The 9,227-nt window shown below is 59.7% G+C and overlaps 1 protein-coding gene across 2 annotated transcripts; it reads right to left on the reverse strand.

The window, feature by feature from the left end:
- Positions 1-2,119: 2,119 nt before the first annotated feature.
- On the reverse strand, positions 2,120-9,116 carry KPTN (kaptin, actin binding protein). 2 transcript variants are annotated; one of them, XM_036231745.1, is made up of 12 exons: positions 8,812-9,116; positions 8,379-8,461; positions 8,174-8,258; positions 8,028-8,082; positions 6,860-6,935; positions 6,695-6,768; positions 6,426-6,547; positions 6,270-6,347; positions 5,457-5,532; positions 4,549-4,684; positions 4,234-4,416; positions 2,120-2,521 (listed from the first exon to the last, which is right to left on the reverse strand). In XM_036231745.1, the coding sequence occupies exons 1-12, from the start codon at positions 9,032-9,034 to the stop codon at positions 2,393-2,395; spliced, it is 1,320 nt and encodes a 439-aa protein (XP_036087638.1). In that variant the 5' UTR covers positions 9,035-9,116; the 3' UTR covers positions 2,120-2,392. The 2 variants fall into 2 exon arrangements, with proteins under 2 accessions (XP_036087638.1, XP_016010883.2); XM_016155397.2 differs by having other exon boundaries at positions 6,426-6,535; positions 8,812-9,114.
- Between the last annotated feature and the right edge of the window lie 111 nt (positions 9,117-9,227).

Below are 9,227 nucleotides of genomic sequence, written 5' to 3' on the forward strand. Positions count from 1 at the left end.
ACGGAGAGGAGCTAGAGACTGAGAGGGAGAGGGAAAGAGGAGGGAGAGGGGATAGGGGGAGGAGAAAAGGGGGGAGGGACACGGGAGAGGGGGACTGGCGAGGGAGGGAGGAGGCGGGGCCGGAGCCGAGGGGAGGAGGCGCGGAGATGGGAGGCGGGCGGGGGCGGAGAGGGGAGGGGCCTGGAGAGGAGGGGGCGGGAGGAGGTAGCGAGCCTCCCACCCGCCCTCCGGGTTCAGCACCACAGGCAGGGACAGCGGCGGAGGGCGCTCGCGCGCGCGCGCGTGTGTGTGCGTGTGCACGCGTTTTGGGGGGGATGTGGGGGTCATCCGGAGGCGTTCTCTGCTCCCACCCCAACACACACAGTCTCTGATCCATATAAGGGCCAAAGACGCAAAAAAGCTACAAATAGTTCCAGGCTCACAGAACTGGGGGAGGGCAAGAATATTTAGCCAGTGGGATCCAAACGCACAGGCTGCGCCTGCAGACATAACCTCACAAAGCCAGCCAGAAACAACCACAAAGCCGCCCATTAATAATAATAACAGTTGCCATTCACAGTGCCAGGCAATGTTACAAATGTTTCATAAGCGCTTGACACGTGTTGATACAACTAACCCTCAAACCGACCCTGTAAGGTAGACACTAACAGCCCCATTTTACAGGTGGAGAAACTGAGGCACAGAGTGAGGTGTGGCTTCAGGCTCTACATCCTTAACTACTACAGAACACGCTGTTCCAGACCCAGGAGCTGGCGAGAAGTCTGGGGGCGAACCGCAAAGGGCCAGGCGGATGGCCCAGGCTCCTGAAGACAAACTCAGGAGCCTTGAAGTGGACACACACACGTGCACGCACACTTCCCTCTCCAGGGTGTGCACACTTCACAGACCCACACTCCGAATCCCATGTCCATCCAGGGCGGGAGGTGGTGGAGCATGCCCCGCCTCTGAGGATGGGCAGAGGAGGGAAGGAGCCCCCTGGTCCCCTGCCGTCCCCGCCACCAGCAGAGGAGGGAGATAACCCCCTCCTGCAACTTCCCACACCGGGGCTGGGGCCCTGGCAGCTGAGACCGGGACAGGGTGGCCAAGAGTTGGTGGCCTACCTCTTAAACACTCGCTGTGGAGAACTGGCGGCTTGGCCTGCACTGTCAGTGTGGGTGGTCACCCAGATAGTCGGAATTCAACGGTAGGAAGCAGACAGATGGCTGGAATGACCTCCCCCGGGAAGCAGGAGTCCCATGTAACCCGTGCCTGGGAGGAGCCCACCCCCCGCACCAGCCTGGATCCCACTCAGGAAGTGCTCCCCAACCCTCATGACCTGGATTCTATTCCTGGCCTGTGCTGGGGAGGGCACGATTTCTCCTGCATCCCTGCCCTCCCCTGGCCCCTGCCGTGCAGGCCTCGGACGCCTCCTGCTGCCATAGAAGGGGCCACAGGCCAGGGAAATCGGCCCTATCTCCAACTCTCTGGTTCCCCTGGCTTTTCAGTTAGGTGTAGCCTAGTCCCTTCCAGCATGGTGTACTCCGGTCCCATTGGCACCCCCCAACTGGAACCTAATTGCAATTACTTTCTGCCGGGGTCTAACCCTGACCTTCAGCACAGGCCTCACCACAGCGATTCTCTTTAGGGTCCAAGGTCGGCACAGAGGGCTACAGGTCCTAGGGGTCCAGCCTCAGACCTTGTGCTGCATTCAGACCACAGCCCCTCCCCCCATGCCCCCAGCAGCCCTGGCCACCCACAGCCTTCCCTCTGAGACTCTTTCCTCGTCACCCTACTGGGACCTAGTCTCAGACCCGGAGCTCTCCCCTGGGATCCCACACAGCCTTCCTGGCAGGTCGGACCCCAGCTTCCCTCACTGGGGTCCAACCTCAGGCTTGTTGCTCATATTCTCGTCTTTTCCACGGTGGGTTAAAGTCAGCCTTTCTGCTAGGGCCCGACCTCCTCTCTTTCCTCGGAGGCCCATATGACTGTATCTCAGTCCTGCCTCTGGGTTGAACCTTGTGTTCCCACTCCCCAGACGACCCTCCTCCATTCTCCGGGCCGGTCTGGCACCCCACATGGCCTGGCACGTGGCCAGGCTCTCCTCGAATGCTTGCCGAGAAAAAGAATGAAGACAACTGAGTCTGGTTCCTCTGGACATATAAGTAATCTGTGGCTCACCAATTCTCATCTGGAGAAGGGGGTTTGGGTGAGATCATCCCCTTTTCAGATGGGGAGACTAAGGCACAGAGGAGTGTTAGCTGGGGACAAAGGGCATGTTGGGGCAGGAAACTGTAGCTCCACCAAACTGGGGGCCCGGCAAGCCCGCTTCCCGATGCCTCCTCCTCCACGAAGGGCCGGAGGCAAGTACCCTAACGAACGTCCCCCAGGCCTGCAGTGGGCAGTGGGGGAATGCTCAGGAGGCCGAGGTCCCAGCAGGCCCTGGACGCGCCCTGTCCCCCAGCCTTTGTTGCTGATGTCTCCTCTGCTCCACTCGATACCGAAGCCGCGTCAGGACGAGCTCCGAGGCCTGGACCAGGCTGTGCTGTGGGAACGGGAGGGGAGAGGGGCTGAGAGAGCTGGTGGGGTGCAGGGTAAGACTGGAGGGGTATACGTTAGACCACACGGGACGGTCTGCAGGGACAACGCACCGAAGGCCGGGAGCTGGGCCACGGTGGGAGGCCAGAGAGCAGACCAGGGTGCGGTGTGGGAACGGGTCTTTGTGACGGGGTGAAGGTCTGCAAATTTCCAGTGGGAGGGACAAAGTCCAGACCCAAATGTGCGGGTCTGAGGTTAGAACTTAGTGGAAGGGACGGGACAGGATGGATCAAAGTATGAGATGACGTTACATGGGTGTGAGGTCTGGCCGCTGGCGAGAGGCTGAGGTTAGACCACAGTGAGGGGAGACAGACGGGAGACTCTGGCAGAAAGGACAGGGGAGTGAAACAGAGGAGCGGCAAACCAAAGTGGAAAAGGGGGCTCTAGCTCCCTGTGGCTGGAGGGTCCGAGTCAGACCCTCACAGCAGGGACAGAGATCACAGTGAAATAGCTTGAAATAAACCACAATGAGGGGTCATGGGATGGTGAGACCACAGTAAAACGAGGTGCTCCCTGCAGTCGGATCACAGCCTCTTCCACTGTGGTCTAACCGAGTGCTTTCCCCGGGGATCGAACCTACGCCCTTTCTGCAGGGTCTAACCTTGTCCTGTTTAAGAATCTAAGCTTTGCCTCCTTCACTGTGGTCCAACCTCAGACCCTTCCGCTGGGGTCCAACATCTATCTATCTTTCCTGCTGGGGTCTTGCCGAGACTGGGCCACCACGGCACAGACCACAGAGGCAGCTGCAGGTGAGATGCAGTCGGAAGAGCCCAGGTTAGACCACACGGGAATGGGTCCTAGAGTCGAACCAGAGGGAAGGAGAAGCAAATACCATATTAAGGGACAAAGGTACAGCAGGGCCTGAGGGGTGGGGGCTGGCCCGTGGGGAAAAGGTCAGAGGTCAGATGATATCAGTTGGAGGTTAAACTGCCATGGGGAGTCCCAGGTTGGACCCTGGGCCATCAGAATGGTCGGCTGAGACCGAAACAAAGCTGATGGAAGTCAGGCTGCCATGGGAGGGTCAGAGGTTGAGGTTCGGCAGAAGGCCGAACGCGACGGCGCAGTTCAAGGGCTCGATCACAATAGAAAGTCCTGGGGTTAGACTGGGTTCAAGGTTAGACTACGGCAGAGAGCTGGGGACTGGCTGTGAAGGGCGGGAAGTGCGAACGGGAAGTCAGAGCCTCAACGGCCCGCTGGTGGCTGGACCGCAGCCAGCGCGAAGCCCGTCACACCGTGGGGGAGAGGGCGCCTGCAATGAGGGTCACGGAGGGCAAAGGTGGGACTGCAACGGGAAGGTGGGAGCAGTTAGATCGTGGGGGCAGATCCACGCTAGCCCCGGGGAAGGGAGAAAGTGGAACAGAACGTGAAGGACAGAGGTTAGGTAAGCTGGGGGTGACAAACCCCACATGGGAACCCCCTTTGCCAGGTGAGTGTCTGGCCCCAGCTGTGAGCGTTCCCAGCTGCCCCTTCACCTGAGAACCGTCTTGGGCCAACAGGACCCACCTTCTAGAAAGAAGGGGGCTGGAGGCCAACCCCCTTGCCTAAAGCGGGGCTCAGGCCTCAGAGCTCCCGACTGCCCTGGGCCCCCTCCCTTACATCCTAGATGAGGCAGGTGAGCAGAGGCCCCGTCTCGGGCTATTTCCAGGGGTCCCCGGCTACCTGCAGGACGTGCATGCCCTTCAGCGAGACCACGGCGAGCTCCTGCAGCCCATCCCCGGTCAGGTCCTTGTGGGCCACGGCCAGCAGCGGACTGGGGAAGCTCCGCTGCCACAGCAGGCGAAATCCGCACTCGGCCTCAGGCGACCCGGACTCGGGGCCACTGTACTTGTAACAGAGCAGCTCCTGCAGGGCAGGACAGGGTCGCGGTTGAGGGGGTGAGGGGGTGGGGGGTGTGGAGCAGGGCGGGGGTTAGGTCCCGCAGGTGAGCCTCTGCTGGAGCAGGGGCAGGGTGGCAGCCCCTCCCCCGGGTCCCACCTGTCCGTAGGTGGCCAACAGGACTTCTGGCTGTCCATCCAGATCGATATCGGTGACCAGGCCACAGAGGACACTGTCGAACTGGTCGCTTCCAGGTAGGAGGAGCTGGTCCTCGAGGCCTCGGCTCAGCAGGTCCCTGGGGGTCCCCAGCGTGGTGGGGAGACCGAGGTCAGATCGCAGCCTCAGCGCCAGGCCCTCCTTCACGGGCTTGGAAGCATTGTCCCCTGAAGCCTGCGCCCCCCATCTTCAAGCTGGACATCTCCATTTCCACCAAGGGGACGTCCAGTCCTTCGCCCCTAGTGTCGGCCTGCTGCTCCCCAGCAGGCTCTCCCTCTGCACGCCCATGCTTCCCCAGAGGTGGGAGCAGCTCTCTCTCAAATGGAGGCCCATACGGTTCCCTTGTGGATCTAGGTCCCCTGGCCCCATCCGGACACCTGAACTGTCCCCATGGAGCCTGCAGAGCTGGGACCCCACTGGGACGTCCTCACTGCCCACCAGGTGAGCCCCAGCGGCCTTGTGCTGCGCCCCCAGAGCCAACAGGGAAGTTTTTGGAAGTTTTACAAACCAGCTGACATCATGTCACGGTGAGAATATTTACACCACGGACATTGGCCAATGCTACAAATCGGGGTTGTCTCACGCACAGGGTGCCTGTTATATTACACTGGTGCCAGCATGACGTGTCCCCCTTCTCGAGGGGAGGAGACGTTTTGGCTCCCATCCCAAGGCCGCCCCACACCCCTACAGGTTCTGGAGTTAACACTCACACCCTCTTCCTGGGACATGAACATCTGTACCTGCCTGGCCCTGAGCAACCTCACCCAAGGGACGTCCTGACCAGGGACGAGGTCAGACCACGGTGCGAAGGCACGGGGTCAGGCCGCACCCACGGGCCCCGGGCCCCTCACCGATACACCACGGCTGGCTCTAGCATGCTGGCTACGAGCACGCTGTACTCTTCCTGCGGTGGCCTGTCCTTGGTCTCTGGAGAAGACACAGGGATGTAGAAACAGGGGTGAGGGGCGGCTCCCTCTCACACTCCCTGCCCTCAGCCAGAGGAATACAGGTCAGGTCTCAGGGGAGAGACTTGAGGTTGTGCCACAGAGGGAGGCCTAGAGGTCAGACCGCGAGAGAATGACCGGGGTTGGACGCCAGGAGGCGGTGTGGGCGTTGGACAACAGTTGAAAAGGTCTGAGTTTAGACCACTTAGCAGAAGTGGCAACAGAGGTGACAGCAGGAGTCCGAGGTTAGACCACGGTGGGAGGAATCGGAGTAAAGACCAGCGTGACAGACGAAGACAGACTGCAGAGGTCGGGCCAAGGGAGACGCCGGTGCAGGACAGGCCACAGTAAGAGGGACAGAGCGACAAAGGTGGGGAAAGGTGAGACCCTGAGTGGTGGGAACAGCTTGAGTCCTCGAGAAGAGCCTGGGTTTGGAGCACGGTGAGAGAGTGACAAGGCCAGAGAGGGAGATGGGAGGAGGTCACAGAGCGAGGGTGAAGGTGAGACCACCAGGGGAGGGCGGAAGGCCGACTCTCTGGGATGAGCATGGGGCAGGGAGCTGGGAGGGAAATTTGCGGGTGTGGAGGGGAGGGACGGGCGGCACTGCAGCTCCAGAGCTGATTGGGGCACGCGGCTGGACGGAGTGAGGATGGGGAGCCGGACACTTCGGAAGGGGGGGGGGATGAGCCTGCAGAGTTGCCCCCCACGTCCAGAGCTCACCCGCGGGGGCTGAGAGGCTGAACACGATCACTCGGGAGATGGGGCCTTCCTGCAGGACTGTCCACGTCTGCAAAACCTCTGCATGGACGGCGGGACTCAGGGCTCTGTCTCCAGCCCTCGCCAAAGCCCCGCCCCCCGTCCCTGCCCTGCCCTCACCTCGACTCTGCAGGTCCACGTGGGCGACACGGACATAACCACTCTGACAGCCAAGAGCCGAGAGTCGCCGGGACGTGCCCGGGAGGTTGTGAACATCGAGCCAGAGGACGCTGGTGGGCAGCCAGGTGGACAGAGGGGCCGGAAGGCCGTCACCGGGTCCCAGCCCCACACCTTGCCTCCCCAGGAGCATGTACCCCATGCCCATCACTGCCCGATTTCTCTGAGGCCACCCGCCCTGGTCCCGGCTGGCCGCTTCCAGAGGCTCCTACCTACTGGTCAGGTTCGTGAGCTCTGGGAAGAAGTTCTCCACGGGCTGCTCCTCAAACTGGTGCAGGCCCTCGTTCTGGGGGAACCAAGGCCCACCCCTTGCTTGGCGTCTGCGCAGCTCACGGCGACCCCAGCAGGGCCCTCCCACCCTGCCTCCCCTGCCTCACCTCCTTGTAGAGGTGAATGGCCGGGTCATTCCCACTCAGGAGAAACACAGTCTCCAGCTGATCCCCGACCTGGACCCTGAGAGCAGAGAAATCCAGGACCCCAGTGTGGAAGGACCTGAGTGTGGCACAGTCCACACAGACCACCCTCTTGCCTGCAAGAACCCCAACATTCTGGGATCTAGCCAAAGGGTCCAGGGCTAGAATCTCAGGATGCAGAAAGCTAGGAAATTAGTAGGCTAGAACCTTCCGTCTCTAGGGCCCTTATCTGCTAGACTCTTCATTCCAGATGCGGATTCGGGAACAGAACACTGCATTCTAGAACAATGAGGGTGAGAACACCAGAACCCTTGTGTTCTAGAAATTCTGCTCTCGGTCTCCTTTGAACACCAGCATGTTTAGAAATTTCCACCCAAAACATTCAGACTCAGAATGGTAGAACATCCAAATCCTAAAATCCAGAACATCAGTTTCTAGAACTCTCACTTGCTAGACCAGAAGTTGGCAGACTATGACCCACGGTCAAATCCAACTCACCATCTGTTTTTATAAATAAAGTTTTATTGGAACACAGCCATGCCCATTCATTTACATAGTGTCCATGGCTGCCTCCTTGCTGCAATGGTCGACTTGAGTAGCTATGACAGTCTATCTGGACCTCAAAAGCCTGATACACATCAGTCTGGGCCTTCACAGTAAAAGTTTGCCAACGCCTCTGCTAGATCACTGGTGTTCTGGACTGGAACCCAGAGCTGTGGAATCATATTCTCCTACTCTGGAGCTCAGCATCCTAGACGGTCTGTATTCTAGCTCCTTGAAATGTGAGAAAGTTAGGACTTTACCATGACAAAACCTCGGAATCATCAACCTGCAGAACTTTCCAACCTTGGAATCTCAGAACTCACAACTCTAGAAAACTTAGCATTTCTGGCTCTTGACACTGTCTGGATCTAGAATGCAAGAACGTGAGAATTCTAGATGGCTAGAACACAGATGTTCATTTAACTCTAGCCCATCAGTCAGGTCTGGTCCATAGCTACCCTAAATGCATGATGCTTTGAAGAAACAAAACGGGAATCTGATTGTCCACGGGCAGGTCTGCGGTGTCATTTGCTAAGCCCCCCGCCCGCCACCCTGTAGGTGTACCATACCCTTCCTGTGTCTCACTTACTCTGCATGGCACAGCTGGAAAGGAGTGAACTGCAGTTCCAGGTTTAGGCAGCTCTCTGTAAGGTGAGCACAGGCAGATGGGGGCTGGGGACCCCACAAGTCCCCCTCCCACCCTCCCCTCCCCCTCCTGCCCTTCAGGTCACTCACGGGCAATGGAGTCGAGGTTGTATTCAGAGCCAGGCTCGTAGTCACAGTAAATGTTAAGGAAGGGGCTGCCTTTGTCCCCTGAATCCTGGGGGAGGAAGCTGGCCTCAGGGGAGCGCAGGGGCGGCAGCGGGGATTTGGGTCAGACTCAGGGATCCACCGTGTGTGAGAAGGGGGGGAACAGGTCAGCAAAAGCAGCTTTGGGTACCTTGATAAACGTGATCCCCACAACCAGGCCCCGCTTAGGGGGCGACTTGTTGAAGGTGTCGATGGAGACTATCTCAGCATCCACTGGGAGGGAATAAGTTCCAAGTTCGAGTGTCAAGCAGACTTGACACCACTAGACCCCCAATCAGGGTGACTCCTGACCTCTAGGCCTCGGGAACCTCCGACCACCGCAATGATCACGACTGCTGGATCCTAATGAGTCCCGATCACCACCCCCACCACGGTAGGAGGGATCCTGAACGCTAACCACCACTTCCAGGCTCCTATTATCCCTGCCCCCAATGCTTTCTGATTATCAGCTCTGACCCCCTTCAATCACCCTGATCCCCTTCTCCCATCATGGTGACGCGGGTCAGAGCCTCAGGAGCCTTCTCAACACCACCTCGCCGCCCCCGCCCCATAGCGCCACGCACCGGGAATGTAGTTGAACTGCAGCTCCTTGGCTACAGGCCGGATTTTCTGTCGGAGGTCTTGGTAGCGGAAGCCCAGCACCTTGCCTTTAAGGGTGGCGGCCAGAAGCTCCCCGCGACCGCCCGCGCCTCCCGCCAGCCCGTACACATTGCTCTGGGACGAGAAGCGCGTGAAGCTGTCCTCGCGCAGCGGGCAAGGCTCCGCCGCCACGGCCGCCTCCCCCATCACGCACCTCACCCACTCACCCCTGCAGCCCGCCTACCCTACTCCCCGCTCCCGAAGCGACCTGGACCTTCGGGGGCCCGCCCGCCTCGCTGACTGATGACGTAACGAAGCCGCCGGCTCTGCCCTTTACCAAGATGGCCGCCGAGCTGGTCTGGCTTCCAGCGAGATCACCCCAGCGCGCCTGCGCTGTGTG

Source organism: Rousettus aegyptiacus, unplaced genomic scaffold (assembly GCF_014176215.1).
Source record: "Rousettus aegyptiacus isolate mRouAeg1 unplaced genomic scaffold, mRouAeg1.p scaffold_m13_p_14, whole genome shotgun sequence".
Lineage (NCBI taxonomy): Eukaryota > Metazoa > Chordata > Mammalia > Chiroptera > Pteropodidae > Rousettus > Rousettus aegyptiacus.

Excerpts from the sequence above, each read along its gene's own strand:
- KPTN (XM_036231745.1), bottom strand. The coding sequence starts at position 9,034 with ATGGGGGAGGCGGCCGTGGCGGCGGAGCCTTGCCCGCTGCGCGAGGAC. Across the intron at positions 8,259-8,378 it reads TGGGGATCACGTTTATCAAG|GATTCAGGGGACAAAGGCAG; the intron begins GTACCCAAAGCT and ends TTCCTCCCCCAG. Across the intron at positions 6,769-6,859 it reads CCATTCACCTCTACAAGGAG|AACGAGGGCCTGCACCAGTT; the intron begins GTGAGGCAGGGG and ends TGGTTCCCCCAG.